The 20,068-nt window shown below is 40.7% G+C and overlaps 2 protein-coding genes across 7 annotated transcripts in view; both read left to right on the forward strand.

Moving 5' to 3' along the window:
• Window positions 1-8,590, forward strand: part of PHF20L1 (PHD finger protein 20 like 1) — a 59,708-nt gene extending 51,118 nt beyond the window's left edge. For all 6 annotated transcript variants that reach the window (XM_038125152.1, XM_038125108.1, XM_038125146.1 and 3 more), the window contains one exon: window positions 862-8,590. In XM_038125152.1, coding sequence (XP_037981080.1) covers window positions 862-1,004 — 143 coding nt within the window. In that variant the 3' untranslated portion in view covers window positions 1,005-8,590. The remainder of the gene's footprint in view (window positions 1-861) is intronic.
• A 2,145-nt stretch (window positions 8,591-10,735) lies between these two features.
• The window catches only part of TG (thyroglobulin), a 146,435-nt gene continuing 137,102 nt past the window's right edge, over window positions 10,736-20,068 (forward strand). Inside the window, exons 1-6 of the mRNA XM_038126940.1 lie at window positions 10,736-10,792; window positions 12,750-12,883; window positions 13,756-13,853; window positions 14,280-14,483; window positions 14,716-14,875; window positions 19,279-19,385. Coding sequence (XP_037982868.1) covers window positions 10,736-10,792; window positions 12,750-12,883; window positions 13,756-13,853; window positions 14,280-14,483; window positions 14,716-14,875; window positions 19,279-19,385 — 760 coding nt within the window. The remainder of the gene's footprint in view (window positions 10,793-12,749; window positions 12,884-13,755; window positions 13,854-14,279; window positions 14,484-14,715; window positions 14,876-19,278; window positions 19,386-20,068) is intronic.

A 20,068-nucleotide genomic window follows, 5' to 3' on the forward strand; every position in this document is an offset into this window, starting at 1 on the left:
AGTCTTTGTCCAGATATGAATCCTAAAGTTGATGACCTTTTCTACGCGTGGAGTGGTTTTTGCCTGATTGTTCTAGTAATTGACCATATGTAGGGGAAAAAAAAAACGGTGTTTATTGTGCATTCAACTTTGTTTTTTTTCTTATTAGTAAGCAAGTGGTTTCATGAAGACAATTCAGTCTTCGTGGGAAAACCTGAATGAAATTATATTGTATGAGAATATTGTAGCACTTAAGTGTCTGTGACTTGCCAGTCATAGAAACCAGTAATTAAGGGATCTTGTAGCCTAATCCTAGGACTCCTTAATTAATCTTTTAACAAATAAAGTTGTCTTATTTCTATTTGCAGTTTTACTCCCAGTATCCCTGCTTTTACTAGACACAGTGTTTCTAAACTAATAGGGTTGACCTTTTCCCTTCTCTGTTTCTACAAGCAGAGAAATTCCTTGAAAAAATTTGTGGAAGATTGGAAAACCATTCTGTAATCTGGACCTTGTCCGCAGGAACCTGTTAAAGTGGCAGAAGCAAGCCTTGTATTTAAGGGTTGCATTTTCTGTTTCAGAACTGTCAGAACTTCATGAACTGAAGTTGCTTTTATGTGTGTGGAGAGGGTAAATTGTGAGCCAAGGGTAAAATTTACTCCCAGATACCTTTTTACAGCAATAGTCAGATCAGAAGATTCGATTGTTCAATGGGATTAGTTGGTGTTTCCCTAACAAAATTTCTTCTATTGTATAAAAATCACAGCCTCAGTGCATTTTCCTTTTTTTTTGAAAGACAAAGTAAGAAAGAAAAGTTTAATTTTTATTGAAACTGTTTCTCAAAGAGTTACTCTAATCAACTTCTTCCTTTCCCTTCTGTAGTTTTAGAAAGCTGGCTTGATTTCACTGGAGAACTGGAACCACCAGATCCTCTGGCAAGATTGCCTCAGCTCAAGCGACGTATCAAACAGCTCTTAATCGACATGGGAAAAGTACAGCAAATAGCAACACTTTGCTCTGTATGACAAAAGGAAGAATATAGAAGTAAAAATAGGTTCCTTACAATGAATTTTCTTATTAGCCACAAGACTGACAGGAAGACAGCAAAAAGCTGAGCATTTATCTGGTTCTTTGCTGATTACATTAATAGGCTGAAGCTTTAGAAACAAGAGAGGAAGTTTAGAGTCAGGAATCTTGTTTTATTGAAAATATGAATATTCAATGCCTGGGCTTCAAAATTATATGTAATATACTTAGAAATGTCAATTTCTCAGGATTTTAACATGTCGAACAAGTAAATCCCCAGATACAAGAAAATTCAACAAACAAAAACTCTTTGAAGAGCAATGCTACTATTTTGAAACCCTTCGCAAAGATTTCTAAATTAGCAGAATTCAGCTGACTAAAAATGCAATCCTCTTATGTTGCTAGTGCAAGATAGATACAGAGAGAGCTGTATCTTCTCTACAGGAAGGTTTTTAGATTATTTCTTTCTCTTACGAGTGTTCAGAAAAACAAACATACTAGCTTTGATTTTTGAGAAAAATTACTTGTCATGGTATCCCTTTTAAAGTATTTTTTTAAATAGAAATCCCTAGAACAGCACCCCTAGGCTCCTTTAAAACAGAAGTGGAAAATAGTGGTCAGATGTGCCAAATAATATTAAAATCACTGGGATGAGAGTTTAATTATGACTTGGGCAAAGGTTGTTTCCAAAGTCCTACTCGGTGCCAGCAGTCCATCCAAAATTGTATCTAGTTTATATTTTTTTATGTTCTATAGCAGTGTTCGGGAATCAAGGTACAATTGTTGTCCTGGGTTGCTCTATTCTGATGTTGGCCCTCTGAAAACTTCACCATCCTCAGCGGGGATGAGGAATGACAAGAGCAGCAAAACTGTCTGTGGCTGTGGAAATTCTAAACCATTAGAGGCAAAAATCACAAGATACCTTATCCAAGTTTTTTTACAAAAGTTTTCAGCTTCAATGAATGAAATGTCATGAAACCAAAGGCAACGTACTTGCTCTGTTAGCTCTTGCTGGATTTTGAGCTCAGGACTTTTCCTGTGCTAATAAGTTGCCGCTGTACCCAGTGCTACATCCGTGTCTGTGTGTGTCTGTATATGTGTATAGCTCTGTGTACATATATACATGCCATACACATTTCTGTCTACACATGGCTGGTTTTATTACCACAGACTACAAGAACTGGTGGTTCATATTACCTTTTAACAAGCAGTTTCTAAAATTGAAAATAATGTATGTACAGGTTTTGAAATTTGTAAAATATGACTGTTAAAAGGAGGCTATTTAACTGAGGACATTAGATACTTGAACATTTTATGCCTCATGTCTGTTTATCAGTTCTAGTTATCTGTATAAATGCATTTTAGAACCGATAGACAGTAAACTTGAATTTACCTTTTGATAAGAGTACAAGCCACTGTACATTCAAAAATTATTTAAATTTGCAAACACACTGTTCTATATGTAAGGTACTGTATGTAAAACTGTTTATTAAAACTATTCTGCATACTCTACATTTTCCACTTTTCTTCCTGAGCTACATATAAATGTAAAAAAGAAGTGATTGTTATTATGTACAGACCATTAAAAAATCTTGGAATGCCTTTTAAGGATGCATACAACTGAAAAATGTGCCAAAGATGGATTATCTGGGAAAGACTTTGCAACCAGTGCATTGAACTTTCATGATAAAACCATTATTGAGAAAGAAAGCAGCATGGCTGGTTCATTGCTAAAGTAAACCTACCCTGACCTTTCCTCTCTGTCTGTCATACCTGAAGTGAGTTATCACTCCTGATGGCCAAAGCAAAATGTACACCCCTGTTGCAGAGTGGTTGTTACTTAAAAAGTCTTCCCACATCAAGCTTGTAGGAGACATCACAGAGATGCATGAAAACATGGAATTATGGAATGGTTGGCAACTCCATAATGCAGAAAGAACATTAAAGCTGTAGAGTTGTTGACATTTTATAGCAACTGTTAATAAATACTCTGTGTTATATAGATGATGCTTAAAGAACTGCTTCAAAATGAATAGTTGAGTGACCTACTTACTTTTGGATATGTGAGACGTTTTTTATAGACTATTCACTTGCTGCATATCCTAGAATGTGGTACTGTATGTACTGTATAAGAGAAGTGTAAATCCAGATGAATTACTTTGAAACAAAGTGGAGTGTATTTACAGAATTTATACAGCATACACTGTAGCAATATTATGCAATGTGTGTGCATGTGTGTGATGTAATATAATTGTAAATGTTTCTGAAGGTGGAGGTGGACTTGGAAAGTTCAGGGGGGAGGACAGAGGTTTTATTCTTACTACAGAGATGGAGGAATGGTATCCTGAAAAGGAAATCCTATGGTCAAAGTTGAAGTTGCCCTTGCAGCTTTAATGTGTCTTCTGTTTGTATGTGTAATGGCCTCTTAATTTACACAAATATGTAATTTTACCCCTCAAGATCCTGCCTTGTTCAGGATGGACTGTGCTTACAAAAACAATCTGTTCAGTATTTTTTTTTAATGTTCATTGTGTAGTCATGTATTATAAAAACTCTCCTGCAATCATTCATATCTTCTAAGAAATACAATCTCAGTGTCCATATGGACCATGCTATGTATGATACATCGTGTCCTGCTCCAATGTTTCACAAACTTCTCTGAGTTTGCTTTCTCAAGTTGTGGTGCTGGTCTGTAGCATATGGACATAAGTTTCTGACCCCAGTTTCTCAAATATTCAAAGGTTTGGGATGCTTTTGAAGTTTTTCTTTTAAACACAAGTCAAGTGCCATAAAAATGCTGTGTTTTGCACAGAATGTAGCCTACAGTTGATTGCTTTGCTCATGTACCAGTCAACCCCAGTGTGATCTGGCTCTTAACAGTATTTCTTCCTAGTTGGTGTTATCAAGATAATCTTATACCTGTAGGCATAATTTTCCATCTGTCTTCCTGCTTCCTCTCTAAATAAGCCAGGGATGTACACTCAGTCTCTTTGCAACACCATTTATTGGGGTGTGAATTGTGACTGCATTGTTTTGAGGAAGGGGAAAGACCCTCTCTGAGGAAAACGGAGTATATGGCAATGTAAGGACTGTTTGATACGTATGCACAGAAGGGCAAAATGTTTAAATTTGAAGCCTTCTGTCACTGAATAGGAGCTCTAAATAGTAATAGACAAAAGAGAAATGCCATTTTACCAGGAGCCTTTTGTGATTTCACAGAGCTAAATGGCAAACTTTTGGAGCCTTTGAATGCCCAGCTTTTTGCCTGAGGTTTAGTTAGGGGTTTGTCTGTTAGTTTTTTTAATGGAGGTATCAGGGTGATTTCATTTCAAAGCCTGCTCCTACTTGTGACCATACCAGAGGCATCTACATCAGGAATTGTGTTTCAGTTGTAGTGATGGCAGGACAGCAGTACTGCAGTCATAAATGAAATGTGGTGTTGGTGCTGTGATCTGGTATGACATGATGGGGCTGCCACGTTCTGGTTACAAAATGGACGTACTTCAGGTCATACCACAGGGAATGGGTTGGAAGATACTTCCTGTTAACCCTTTTCTTGGGTAGCTGTAGGTTGAATAGTGCCCATATTTTGGATATTCTGGCCTTAGATGGATAGACCTTTGTTCTGCTGTGGAGTGGTTTACAGTGGTAGAAGCCTGTCATTTTCTCTCAAATAGACAAAGAAGATGGGTTGCAAATTTTCTGATAGATTTCCTGTATTTGCTGAGTGGCAAAGAATTGAAACTGTTTTTCCATGGGTGCAGTAATCTTGTATGGCTGATAGCCATCTGTCTCTCTTAATTTTATCTCTGAGCTTCTACATGTGTTTATCTATTCATTCTGCAGCTTGCATCTTTTTCTCCTTTTATAATTCAGCTTTCTGCACTCTGGCTTCTGAGGTGCCTGGAGGGTGTCACTCCTTTGTTCTCATGCCCAGTTCTTCCTGGCTGCTGTGGGAAGCAGTCATGGGGAAAGGCCTCTTTGGCTCTTCTGTCCACAGCCTCCAGAGCATCCTGGGACTTGTGTACAGTTGGAGTGTGTGCACCATTATCAAAATCTCCAGGTGTTTTTGATGCCTTTCTTAAGTAAGCCTCTTCTGTCTTGTGCAATTGGAGACCTTCCTCTACTCCCATCTGGCTTCTAACTTAACTAGACTTGAATTAATATTACAGCAAAACCCCTCTGGCACTGCTGGGCTCCAGCACTCCTTACCAAACTGAGGGTTGGGATGCAAAGGAGTCATTCAAACATTACAGTTAAAAGTATTTGATGTTGTAAATCACACTATTTTCCCTTTGTATTTAAAGGGAAGCTGTAACCATTTTTCTTCACTGGAACTCTAAAGGCACAAAACAGATCCTGAACTGAACTGGAGCTTGGTGTAAAAATCAGCAAGTGGAGAATGGGCAGGACTGCAGGCAGGGGCTTCACAGCCAGAAGAGCAGTCAGGCTGTCCCAGGTGCCTTGCCCTATTAGTAGCTCTGTGGAGGTGCTGGTGTGTAAAGGGGGTGTGTGCAATGATGCCATTCATTTGCAAGCAGGATTGTTTAGAACACTGGAACTATAGGTTTTTGCTCTACTGCTTAAAAATGTTTCAGTATATGCACCTTAATTTTGGAGTGCTTATTAAAGTCAAAGGCTTAATCACTTTTGAAATACCCATTGCTATTCTCACATTTTATTAGCCCACAATTTTTTTCTGTTGTACTGATTGCATATGGCTTTAGGTGAGGATTTTGCAGAGGCTGTTTGAAATGCTTCAGTAATGGTTTCTATTATACTTTGTTATGTCCTGGGCACTGGGTGTGGGGGTCTGTCTTTAGCAATAAATATTATACACTATGTGTATATCTGTTTGTATATGGAAAACAAATACAGAGCATGTAACGATGGTGAAAATACACTGCACCGAGTGCAGACTGTGCGTTTGGCAGCCATTCTGCACCAGCCTGAACAACCCAAATGAAAAATTGGAGACCACATGGAGAAAATGAACTAGCATGAAAAATCATTCAGGACAGAAGTTCCCTTCCCTTACTCTGTGGGTGGGATAACTAAAGCTAGTTCAATTGCTGTTTGCTTCAAACAGCTGTCTTCCTTTCATGAAAACTGGCCAGGCCTCCTGTGTTCAGCTGTAGCCACGTGCATCAGTGTATTGTCACTAAAGACTCTGAGAGAGGCAGCACTGCACTATGATTAAATCTTCTGTGAGAGAAGCAAAATACTTCCTTCTGTGATTTGTTTTTTTATAATAGCAATAATGTTGACTGCATTCTAATACTCACAATAAAGGTCTGTTGAGATTGTTACGTGCCTGGGCTCCCTTTCCATGGACTTCTCTTTTGGTGAGCTAGTGATTGTTTGCACATGTTTTAAAGCACTAGGGAATCTTCAGTTGCATGTTTAGCCTGTAGTCCTTAGGTTATGTGCAGTCATTGGTATTCACCCTTCTGCATTGCAAGGCTTGAGGGAATCTTCAGTTGTATTTTAGCCTGAAGGCAAATGATATAATCAGTAAATTAGTCACAGTACTGAATTACTTAATGTATGTGGCAAAGGAAATAGAAGATACTTTTGTTCTTGAACTGTTTTGATATTTTAACAATTTCAGGGTTTGAGTTTAGCAATGCTCTTTATTCTTTGCAGTCAATGTCTTTCAACAATGTGTTCACAGTGAATGGCTTCTCTTCTTGTGGGCAGACATGTGCCTTTGTACAATGTCATTACAAAGTAACTTTAATTTGCTTTTAGTCATTTATTTTAATATCAGCCACAACTTGTTCAAGACATTACTGTGGTAGAAAACAAATAAGCCAACAATGCTAAGGAAGTTCTTTTCTTAGACATCCTGTGGACAAGGGCACATATGATAAGCAGCAGATGAATGAAATTGGACAGAATCTCTGTAAGTTACTGACATAGAAAAATTTTTTCATTCACAGAAAAAGTAGATACAATAATAATGAATTTAAACATTTTAATTCTGAAACATTTTAATCATTGTTGAAGGGACAGTCTCAAAGCAGGCTCTCAAACTTAAGATACAAGACCAGATTCAGGTTTGGAGCAACATACTGAAACAGTTTTTTGAATTAGCAGACTTTCTGAAGAAGAGGTTTCCTGAGTCAGACCAACCTTCTGGCCAGCCCAGAGTCTTGTCTGCAGTAGAAATGGGATATCAGATCTGTACAAACATATTGCGGAATATCTGTACAAATTGCCTTTTCCTGAACGTGTCTTTCAATTCTGGCAAACTGAGGGTTCCTTTACCAAAATTTTTAGGTCCATTAGTTTTGTCAGTCACTTAACAGAGATGGGTTCCTCAAGTTTAATCCATCTTTTTCATTGGTGGCTTATGGAATTCACAGCTTTGTTGTGTGGCAGGAGCTGTGTTTGTCCTTTCTGACTCCACTGGCTCTGCACCGTTGCCTTTAGTTCAGAGAAGGTTAAATATTGCATTATTGAAAAGATGCAAAGCAGTTTTGTCCCACCAACACCAAGAGTTTGGCTCCCTGTTGCTGTCCTGTGACTGGCGGTGACTTTTCTCACTGCTTTGACTTTTTTTGTCAAATACTGAATTGATTCAAGTTGCAAATCCCATGTGTCACTGTGGTTGCAGACCTGGCTCCTGCTTGGAGTCTCAAACCAATCTTCATCCCTGGTGTTGTGAGAATAAAATACCTATTTTTCTACCTGGAATCACTGTGGTACTATTGGATAGAGAAAAACTTCGTTATTTTCATTTAATAAATAAGAAGAAAAAGGGTATTTTATTATTTTATTTGTCCTAGAAATGGTCAATTCTTGCAGGGACAAACGCAAATTCAAATATTCTTGCACGTGCTTCTTTAGGTTCTTCTGTCACCAAAGGCACTTTTCCAAATGGTAAGTTATAATTTAAGATTTGACAAGTCCTGTACCCAATTTTCTGATCTAGCCAAGTTTAGCATGGGAATGACTGAAACTTCCCTATTGTTCTTTAAATTTGAAGAATATGTCACAAATAAAATGAATACACTGAAAAGTGCATTACCTGGGGCTGCCATCTTGTTGTCTTCTAATTTTGCATCACATGAGGTCTTAATCAGAGATGATACAGATTAGTGCTTCACAAGGTCTTGGAAAGAAATGTGCTGAATGTAAACTTTAGTTCTCTATCTAAGTGTAACAAATGCTGTTAACCTTTTTTTTATGTAGCTTTCTTAAGATGTGTGAGAGGATTGTCCAACATTGGTGCTTTATTTGACACAGAAAAACAACTTATTGTTTGGAATTAATGAACTGGTTCATGTAAGTGTAATTTCACAATGTTTTCTTAACACTTTTGCTTCCAATTTGCTGCCTCATTTGGGAAACTCCCTCCAGTTCTTTTTTTACACTGAGGTTGACTTTTCAGGCTCAAATTTTATTGGGGTAAGAGTAACTTTTCTGTGGGTACAGATGTCTGTGTATTTATATATCTGAATCATTTATCCCTGGGTCTTTCAATATGTAAAATTGCAGTTGCACAAACTGTCTCTTCTGCTAAGAAGGTGTATGCAAAACTGGAACTGAAATTAATAAATGTCTTCTTCAAGGTTTGTGATTTCAGTGTCTCATCCCACTGACTTTATCTTTGCCCCAGCAGTTGTAGTTTGTAGTATAGATGGAGTAGCTTTTGCCAGTGGGTACAACAAAACAAAACCCTAATTTCCAGCACTAGAGCAATGATTTTGAAGACATGATAGTTGTAAGGCCATATTGGCCACAGGGACCTTTTCCACTTACTCCTTTTCTGCTCTTCATTGGTGAGCTTATTTAAGATGTTATTCCATCTTTTCTCAGGTGCTAAAAATAGAGTTCAATACCATTGTCCTTTTACTGAAGGTTATGCAAGGCTTTTCTTACTTTGTATTTAATCAGCCATAGATAGGCAAGTGCCTCTTTTTCTCTTGATGAATGTGAATTCCACACATTGCTTTGTAAACAACTTTTTTCCCTTTTTAATCCATGGGCTCTTGCATCCTCTTGAACATTCATGGACCAAGATGCCCACCTTGGTTTGACGCAGATCTAGAAGTGGTTTGAGTGATGCCAATTGCCAAAATTCCTCTTCTCACTTAGTTTTTTAAGAGACTTTTAAGACTTGGTTATTTTTCCCAACTTGAGTAGTTCATAGGTGGTTTTTTGAGTATTTCTAAAAGAAATAAACATCATCTTGGGAATCAGCAATACATAGATATTGTGAGTTTGTGCTTCTTTCTGATAATAATAGCCCTTTGATACTTTGTGCTTTCTGTCTGCCTTCCACCATTATCAGTCTTTTATAGCAAAGAATAAAGAAGGAAAGTGAGTAGTGACCTTAAGCTCCTTTCCCCATTTTCTGTGCAAGGAACCTGAATGACACTTCTCTAACAACTTTAGAAAACTGGACTAAATCAATATCACACACAGACCCCAACACACTTTGGAGATGTTTCATTGGCTTGGACACATCACAGCACCTGCCAGCACCGAGCTGCTGCCCCTGCAGAGCCTGTCTGTGGCACTGGGCTGGGCTCTCTCTTGCTGCTCTCCTGTGTCTGCCGCACTTTGGGGGCTCAGACACAAACCTGAGGCTCTTGAAGTGTCCTTGGGTCAGAAATACATGTTATGGTCAAACTTTTCCTCTTTCCTGATTTAGCCATGCTGGTGCTAACACTGGTTATTTAGTCTGATTCTTTTGCTCTTCATGGATGTTTCCCCACGAATGCTGTGCTAATCCAGAAATTCAGTTTCTTTCTGTGCCTACTTGATCAGGGCTCTTACAGAATTTGTCATCTTTATGCCTCTAAGTGTTGCCTTTTTTTTGGTCTGTCATCTATGCTGGATGTGTTCTTCATTTTTTCCCAGCTTGATATTTCTGTAGACTGTTGGCTTTGGAATTTACGTTCGAGCAACCTATTCTGGACTTGGGCAAATACAGTCCCACTCATTTTTAAAAGCCTAGTCATGCTAAAGCAAGCTTGTGCTGCTCTTGGAGATCATATTTACCATATCCATCAAACACCATGGCATGGCAGTAGTCTACAGCCAGCACAGATGGATGCTTGGATCACTGCTGTCGTGATCTTAGTGTGTGGGGCAGTATCAGCAGAGTTATTTCTAGGCTGTCTAGTACTCATGATGCACAAACAGGAGTGCTGCTCTCACTTTTTCTTGAAATCAAGTTAAATCCAGCTTCAAACATGTGCTGTTATTATGTAAGTAATGATTTGGGGCTTATTTATCCAACCACCTTTGTTACAAGTGATTGTGAGTTCTCATAATTCCTGGTGCAAGTAAATGCTGACTCAATTACAAGTGGTGGCCAATTAACAAGTGAAATTCTGGAACCAAGGAAATAATATTTCTCATATGTCTTATGTTGAGGATATTGCATGTAATTAGTACCAAAAAGCTTAACCCAAGAAGCTCCATGGCCATACTGATCTTACAGCTGGAGGATGAAGCCCAAGAGTGAAGCTGTGCCTGTCAGATGTGGCTGTGTTAAAGTGCATGGTGCAAGTGGGAGTGAAAACAAAATATAGAATGCAATTGACTCTGATCATCAATTCACTTTAGTCAGTGAGTGCATCCATCCTGTTTCCCGCTTACTAAAAACCACATTATGAGTTATATTCACTCCTTCATTATGAGTTATACACTCCTAATGTGTAGCACCCAGAGGGCTCACTCTGGTCTGTCCCTCAGCAGGCTCAGCTCTCTGGGAATGCAAAAATGTACAATTCCACTACGGAGTACAGAGCCTGGCTGCACTCTGGGGCAGGTGAGAGCCAGAGCTCTGCCCAGGTTCACTCCAGTATCCTCAATTTACTTGTTGGAATAACTGATCCCCCAGCCACCTGCTGTGCTTGCTGCCTCTTGGCTCAGCTGTGCTCCCTGGAGCAGGGATGAGAGCTGCCTGAGGGCAGCCAGGAGGGCAGTTCCAGCTGAAGGGGCCTCTTGCAGGTTGCTCAGGAGCATCGTGTGCGTCACTCACCCAATTCTGTGCCCAGCCAGCAGCACTGAAGTGAGCCCATCCCCACGATGGGCACTATAAAAGGGCAGCAAAGGCTCTGTGGGGTGCACAGAGCTGCCTCAGGGACAGGAGGGGATGGGGCTCTCCCACTGCAAGATGGGCTCCATCCCATTTTGCACCCTCTGTTGCATTATTAGCATAGCAACAGCCAATATATTTGGTAAGTACACTTGTCCTTTTCCTCTGCCTGTGTCCAAGGGTGACTGATCTTTGTGCTGCTGTGTGTTGTCCTAATGAAATATATAATGGTCTTGAATATTGCACTCTGAAAATGTAGCAGGTTATTGTGTACTGTGCAGACTAAGGCTGGGCTCCTGGCTGAGTACTAAACTATCAGGATCTTTAAGTGGTCAGGCTTACCTGAGTTTGTACACCTGAATTTTAGGTGGAAAAAAACCCCACGTTTTCTCAAGGGCTAGAGAAGGAACACAGGTAAGAAAAGGTTCTGCTGCAGGGTCGTGAAGTTCCTCAATCACATCTTCTATTTGTAGATGCCATTGTCTAATTTAGGCTTGAACCTGAAGATATTGGATAGTCTGAGTGCTGCCCCAGTTCTTTGGCCTGAGTTTGATAGCCCTGCACAACCAGTGATTTGAATCACTGAATAATTAGTCATTTAGCTCAGATGTCTTGGTAGACCCTCTCTAGCACTGTACACAGGGATCTCCACACATCCCAGAGCAGCTGATGTTTGAGGTGAAAATGGGGAGCTTTGCCTATGTGACATTTTCTATAGACGAGATCACCTGAAATTTTGCAATCTCATGAAAATTTTCACATGGTCTAAGGGGACACAGTAAAAACTCAAGAAACAGATGTGATTGAGGAGCATTAGAAGCACAGGAACGGTCTGCAGCTGTAGAAGTTCCATGAGTTGCAAATTATTTCAGGCTGGAAAGCATTCAGGATACTTATGATGTATTTGCACTGCAGTGTACGATCATGCTCAGACCAAATACTGGCTTAAGCAAATATTTGGAATAAATTGCTGTGGGTTTGTTTGCTGTATTTTTATAAACTAATCCATGGTATTAAGAGCATCAGATTTTGAGGATGAGGAAAGTGTCAGATCAACTAATCTGCTCTGTAAAAAGAACTTATTGAATTTCATCATTCTACATTCTACATCTAAAACAGCAGCTAGTGCAGCTTTGAATGCATTAAAATTTGCTAGGTGGCTTCAGTAGTTGATCATTTGCCCCACTGAACACTGAGAGTGCTCCTAGTATGAACTAGTCTGATGCTAGTGCTAGGAATTGATTATTTTTAAATCTTTTATGAGATTAAGAATAAATACCTCTCCTTTTGGTGAGATAGTGAGTGACTTAGCTTTAGTAAAGGATAATTACTCAGAAAATTTAATAGTGGTGTGTGTGGTTATGCAAAGGGCTCTTTTGTTGTCATAGGCACAACTAAGTAAAGAACCCCAAGTACCAGAAAATTATAGTCAGGCCAGTACAGAACAGAGCTGAGACTAACTAAACACAGGACTGGGAAAGGATTTCATGATGATCTCTGCCATGTGCTCATCCTACAGCTGGCAGAGCAGCGGGTTTGTTCAGTACCTCCCTGTGCTGTCCCACATGGAAATGCACACAGGGAGCAATGGGAAAACAGCCAGGGAGGACCCCTGAACCTGTTCCCCTGCAGCACTGGCACTAACAGGGTTTTGGCAAGAATGGGTTTGTGGTGAGACCACCCTTAGGTGTTTATCTCTTTGCTGTTTTCAGAGTATCAGACTGACTCCCAGCCGTTGCGTCCGTGTGAGCTTCAGAGGGAAAAGGCTTTTTCAGCAGGAGAAGCCTACGTTCCTCAGTGCTCAGAGGATGGCCAGTTCAGGTAATTCATGCCTGCTATTAATGTGCTGCCATATGATGTGACCTTTCATTGCTAATGGAAGTTATAGCCTGTCTTGAAGAGCCACTGTATCAGTGGACAGGAGGATGAGGGATGCAGGAGACTTGAAGGGCCTTCACTGAGCCATGTTGCAGATCCAATCTCTCCCAAATGAATTCCTTGTTATGGGAAGTAATCTCAGAGTTAAGAGGTCTATCTAAGATTAACAGGCTAATCCCGGCAGCATTATTTGCATGTCAAATACTTGGTGCAGTTTGCAGTGTGGTGCAGTTTGCTGTCTTCCTGCACTCATGGGTGAATGTGTGTGCCAGCTGGCACAGCTCAGCCAAGGGGCTGAGAACTTTTCCACCCTGCTCAGTGGCACAGTCAGGTTTCCTTCTAAAGGCAGTGAAGGAACCAAAAAGCGCACAAAGAACAGTGATATAGCGAGCAGCATGTTGCTTAAAGGTGCAAGAAGCAAACAAGTTAAAGTTGAGGCTGACTACAGACTGTAATTTCTCTACTATTATCTTTATTTTTGCCTCTGGTGGCAGCTGTGACCATTCTAGATTTGATTTAGAAACTGTCTCAAAGTGTTTGGTGAATCTCAGATAATGAGAATTAGGGTTCTCTCCAATGTGCTTGCTTCCTCAATGCCTTCAGTTCACGTATCTGCAATTCCTGAAGAGTTCAGAGAATTACTAGAATTAAAGGTTCCCACTGATCAGAGTCACCAGAAATTCAGCTCTTGCCAGTTCCATTATTTGTGATTTTGAAGTATTTGATGTGGTTTGCTTTGCTTTATTTTTTTTAATGTCTGGTACTGACTGAGGACTCTGCACACACAAAATAAAATTACTTGTGATCTTCTTCAGGACAGTCCAGTGCAGTAGGAATGGTCTTTCCTGTTGGTGTGTAGATGAGAATGGTGTTGAGGTTCCTGGCAGCAAACAGAATGGATATCCCACATCTTGTAAGTAAAAAGTTTCTATCTTTGCTCAGACCATTTAAATCTGCATTTGAACTGCTGAAATCAAGAAAAGGCTAGCCCCAGACTTCGATGGACTCTAGTTTCTGGTAATTTGCCAGGTCTTCTATTGGAAGTTCTGGAGTTTCTTCAAGGCTTATGATGGAAAATCTGATACACCTGGATGTCTGTATTTATGAAGGTCCCAGTAAGACAAATTTTCAATGAAAGATTGATTTAGTGTAATGGCTTTTGAGTTGGGGAGCTTCAACCCCATCTGTGGTCGGCTTCTCTATACCAATTTTCATAACTTCAAGTCTGTCAATGTCCTCATGCCACCTGGGTGGCAGACTTAGAACTTGCAATTCTGAGAAAAGGACTCAGTGCTCAACAAGAACCTTCCTGTAACAGTGCCACTCTCTGGTTCTTCAGGCTTGTCCTTTTGTCAGCTGCAAAGGCAGAGGATCTTGGTGAGCCGATACATCAACGGCAGCAGCATCTCCTACATCCCTCAGTGCCTGGATTCAGGGGCTTTCGACCAGGTGCAGTGTGACATGGAGCTGGGGCAGTGCTGGTGTGTAGATCCAGAGGGAATGGAGATTTATGGCACCAGACAAAGAGGAAAACCAGCACGGTGTAAGTGATATTCAACAAAATGATGGGGTTTGTGGGTTTGAAGGGCTTGGTGTGAATAGGGACCGATAAGATTATTGAGTCCAATTCCCTGCTCTTCATAAAAACAAGATGAGGCACCTCAGTGTCCCTGCTCAGTGTAATGAATGTAATCCCCTTTTAAGCAACAGGGTGACCATTCAGCTGTTTGGGGGAAATTAATACACAAATAAGCATTGCCTCTCTTCCTCATTAGGTCCAGGGAACTGTGAGATCCGAGACCGTCGCATCCTGCATGGGTTTGGGGAGAAGAGCCCACCACAGTGTTCAGCAGATGGAGAGTTTCTGCCTGTCCAGTGCAAGTTTGTCAACACAACAGACATGAGTGTTTTTGATCTTGTTCATAGTTACAACAGGTAAGAGCTCAGGCTTCATGAATCAAGAATCCTGCATACCCCTTCAAGGCATCATCTGACTGCTTTTTTGTGATTTTTGCTACATGGAGCCCTTATTCTGTAACTGCACTTTATGATATTTCCTGTTAAATAATGGACCAAGTGAAAAAATCTTTTTCTTCTGAATTAAATCTGCTGATTAAAAAATAATATATATATGTATTCCATCCCTGCAGTCTAACTGGTGTGTCCTCACACAGCACTGGATACCACATTGTGATCTGTAGCTGGAAAAGTAGCCAGGGCTACTTTTGAGACAGACAGACAGACAACAGCAAGTGAGATAAATGTAGAAGGAGCAGAGGAATTTGGATGTATATATGAGGTAGGAAAGACAATTCCATATGGGAGATGAGAGCAGATGGACAAGTGATAACATGCAAAGATGAGGTTCCATCTGATGATGAGAACCTCTTACCTTCCTAAATATTTGGCAGTGCCAGGGCTGCTCACATGGGTGAAACAGCAAATGATGAACAGCTGTGCTGGTGCACAACTGGCTTCAGGGGGTTGCAGAGGGTGAGGGAATGCTTCAGAACACTGGATCAAATCCTTGTCTGTGGGGGCAGGAAGCAGTTGTCCTGTGGAGGAGCTGGGAATTAATACTGTGATGGAGACATAGGGATGTGTAAGGGGAGCTGATGGTAGAGGAGTTTGTTTTGGGGCAGTTTTTCAGACTCTCCAGAGAAGCCTTGCAGTGTCTCGTGAAGTGCCACTGACTTGGCTCCTCAGTCAGCACCAGTTTCCCTGGTGGAGAGCAGAGCACTAAACATAACATCTCACTGTGACTGGGCTCTGTAGCAGCAAAGGTGTTTTATTGTAAATGTCAGCTCTGCTGTGTGGAGGGGTTTCTTTTTTTTAAATTTAAGTAAAACTGAAAGACAGGTCTGAATGCTCACTGCAAATTTGTCAGAGCTTCAGGAGAGGTTATTTTGGTGAGAGCAAAATAATCTGGCTCTTTTGTTTGTTGGTCCGTGGAGTGTTGAAATGCTAAAAAAGCAATTACAGTGGAGAAATCAATGCTTTAAATTGGCATTTTTTCCCTCCCACTAGGAGATTTGCTTGCAAAGACATGCAAGATTGGATTTATTTTCTGTCCATGTCATGTAATTAAACACAGCAGGATCATTTCAGTCCCAGCTGTCTACCTTCTAATTATGGCATTGGCTTAACCTATTGCCATCACATCTGGGTATTTCAGGTCATTAATATATTTATTTTCACACTACTCCTGCCTGAAATGTCATTATTCCTTCCCCAAACCAGGGCAGAATGTGGAGTCAAAGGCATGAGTTCCACAGTGAAGGGCTGTAGCTGAACAGGGATTTTAACCCATATTTTATGTTCATATGGAATCAGTGGAGAAACTTTCTTTGGTTCCATAGACTGATTTTTAAAATGTAGATATATCATCCTACCTCTCTTTCCAAACAGTTTCCCTAGACCTTCCTAAATATTCCAGAATAAGTCAGTATGTTAAGTCACCTCCCCCAAACACACAAATGGGGAAACTCAGAAGTTCAGAGCTGAGACCTTCCCAAACAGAAGACTTCAAAAAAGAAAGGTGAGCCCAAATTTCCTGTCCCACCTGGAGGGCTTGGCTGCTGTTACTTTTTCTGCATGGATTGTGTCCAGGTCCTGCCTGGGTAGGCAGATATATAGAATGCCCTGTAGCAGATTGATGGGAATTATCAAAAAAATCAAAGCCAAGGAAGATTTTTTTACTTTCTTGCTATAGTCAGTAGTGAGTTGTCTTTGGGGGAAGCCAACAGCAGAAACTTCTATTTTGAAGGCCAACAAATTCACATTTATTTATTTCCCTGTATTTTTGAGTGTGAGCATTCTTGTTGAAACATATAGAAACACTAGAAATTTATCCGTAACATAAATGTAGTCGCAGTTGGTTTGGACTGGCTCTGAAAAATGAGGAATTCTATGTTTTTGCTACTCATCTTGATGGCTGTGGTTAAAGAGTCTGAGAAAATAAAAAATGTGGTAAGAATTGGGTTTTCCACATAAGGTGAGAAAAGTTTTGCCCTCTTGTTTGTGTGGGCCTAATTTATATCTGTTTGTAATTTATTTAACTTTACTCTCAACTTGGAACAAAAATAACCAGAATGACAAGATGTGACTACACATCTGCCCCATATAAAGTAGTGTGTGTGACTCTTTAATGTTGAAATTGAAAGAAACCAGGATGCAGAGTTTTTCCATTGAATCCTGTTTCACTCAGATAGAGGTTGAGATGCTGAGGTGATGAGCTCCAAGGACATGAGCAGTGCAGAAAAAAGATCATATTCCTAACTGGGCCGTAGATAGTGCATGATAATCCAGAGCATCTGAAAGGTCTTAAAATACACAAGCTGTTTACGCCCATGTGCACATCGAACACTATAGAAATATCTTATTTATAGGTTTATACCTTAAATTGTATTGTTTCCATGCTGGCAGAAGTCCCTCTGTACCCTGAAGTGTGACATTTTGATCTCTCTCAGCATGTCAATGTCAGCAGTGGAGCAGGATTTGACAATCCAAAGTGGAGGGAGTCAGTGCACTTTTAATTTGAAGATGTGGAAGGGTGCCAGAGCAAAGCAACACTACATAGGGATGCACAAATTCTGAGACAGAAGCACTGCTGGGCAACACTGGGACAACCCTGAGGTTACAGCTCCTTCCTCTGACAGAGATGCTGTTGCTTTGTGCATTCCCAGGGCTTGCTTTGATGTCCTGTGGAAGCAGACACATCTTCAGCTCTCCTGACAGGAGGTGGTGGAGCTCCCAGGAGTCTCCTATGAAGACAGGCTGAGACAGTCCACCCTGGAGAAGAGAAGGCTCTTGAGAGACTTTACAGCACCTTCCAATACCTAAAGGGGGCTACAAGAGAGGAGGAGAAGGACTTTTAACAAATGCAATAGTGTTAGAAGAAAGGGGAATGGCTTTGGACCGAAAGAGGGTAGCTTTAGATTTAGATATTAGGAAGAAATTCTTTCCTGTGACAGTGCTGTGACACTGCCACAGGTTACCTACAGAAAATGGGGATGCCCCATCCTTAGGAGTGTTGGAGGCCAAGGCTGGATGGAACCCTGAGCAGTTTGGTCTAGTGGAAGCAGCCCCTGCCCATGGCAGGGGGTTTGGAACTAGATAGTCTTTAAGGTTCCTTCCAACCCAGAATATTCTGTGATTCAGGCAAAGTCTTGGAGGTGGCAAAGACCCCTTACTCTGCTCAGCTGAGCACCAGCTCTGAGCTAGACAAGCATTTCACTGCTGTTCTCAGGCTACACGTTCTAGAGCATTCCTGAGGCTGCTGGAGTGTGGCACTGAACTGAGCCTGGTCACAGTTTCACAGGGAGGCTGTGAACTGCTTTTCCCCAGTTAATCAGTGCCTAATCCACTAATATTCTTATTGCTGAGTGTCCAGACTTGGTAAAAACCTATTTTGTGTAACTCTGAAGGTGTTGATCAGAAAATCCCACTTCCTCGTTGCTAGGTTTTTCCAAATAAGCCACATGCAGCTGGGACTCCACACCTTTATAGTATTTCAGGGTAAGGGGATGTGTCCATAAAATAATATGATTGTTTTAGAACTTGGTACTTTGAAACTACAACTTGAAGCTTGTCTTTTGCTTGGAGAAAGCCTAGGATGTCTGGCAGTTAAGACCACATTTATTATGGTTTTTCCAACTTAGACCCTGTTAAGTTTCTTTCTTAAATAATTGCTTTGCTGAAATCTGGCTGTTGTCACTCCTAGAATATTACACTGGAAACCATCTCTTTGATCTCCAGAAGCCAAAGTCAGTCTTCTTTCATATTAAAATCCCTTTCTCCTTCTCCTTAATCTATTGAGCCATGCCTTAAAATGAAAGATATTAGCGAGCTTTTTATCAGCTTTTGTGCTTTATTCAGTGCAGAAGTTGTATGTGGCATATAAGGAAGGGGAAGCAACCTGTTTTTTTAGGCATTCTGCCATCTCATGCAGATTTGTGGAAGGAGCTAATGAATGGGTGTTGTAATAACATTAAACCAACGCCCGTCTATTTTACACTCTTTGACAGGCTTCTATGAGAATAGAATTGAAAGTGAGTTAGACGCTGGGTGCATGCTTAGGAGGGCTCAGAAATCTGTTTGAAGGGAGATTATCTGCTGTTTGTTTAGAAAAATGGCATTTAGAAGAGTTCCTGTCCTGCTGAAACAGCACTCTGGATCTTGTCAGAGCCTGGTTGCCAAAAGGAGACCAAAGCCTTTTGTATGGGCCTTGTGTACCGCAGATATCCTTCTCCTATGAAACCAGGAAGGAAACAGCTGATTCTTTGTTGTGGTTGATGGGCCTCCCTGGGCTCTTCACAGCATGCTACTTTTTATTCCAGGCTCCCAAGGGCTTTCCAAAAATTCAGCTCGGTGAGGGAAGCGTTCCCGGAGATCTCTGGGTACTGTTACTGTGTGGACAGCCTGGGGAGGGAGTTAGCAGACACAGGTGAGTGCCTTCCAGCATCTCATCCTCTAATCTGGGGGGTGTAGAATTCCCAAGGGAAAGGACAAATAACAACTGTCAGTCTTCAGATTCATTTGGAAGTTTAATTTCACTCTTACAAGGGGTGAGACCAATGTGACCAGTGTAATGCCCATGGGAAGGGCTGGAGCTCACTAATGAAATCCCACCCTTTCGAGCAGAGCTTCAGCCAGCAATGAGTGGAGTTGGTGCCTGGGAGCTAATCCTGTCCTCTTTGGGATGTGGAATGGGATTTCTGAATGTCCACTTTCTGCCCACGCTAGAGGGAATATATATGTCAATATATATGCCTATATATGTCAATATATATGTCAATATATATGCCTATCAAATAGGACATATTTGATATGTCCTATTAGCAAATCCAGGGGAATATAAAGGGCCTGAAGAATGAACTCTTTTCTTCTTGCTTAGGTAAAATCTAGTATTGTTTGGGTTGGAAAAGACCTTTAAGAACATCTAGTCCAACCTGTCTACAATGGGCAGGGACATTCTCTTCTCTCATAACCTCAGGATTTAGGCATGTTTATAGTTGATGGGATGCTTTAGAAGAAAGAATGTTCTTTTTTCAGCAAGGAGGAATGAATGAGGAGATTGAAAATTTCCAGACCTTCCTTAGATACTGTGGTTTTAATTTTCAATTGTTT

The sequence above is a fragment of the Motacilla alba genome, chromosome 2 (genome assembly GCF_015832195.1).
Source record: "Motacilla alba alba isolate MOTALB_02 chromosome 2, Motacilla_alba_V1.0_pri, whole genome shotgun sequence".
Classification (NCBI taxonomy): domain Eukaryota; kingdom Metazoa; phylum Chordata; class Aves; order Passeriformes; family Motacillidae; genus Motacilla; species Motacilla alba.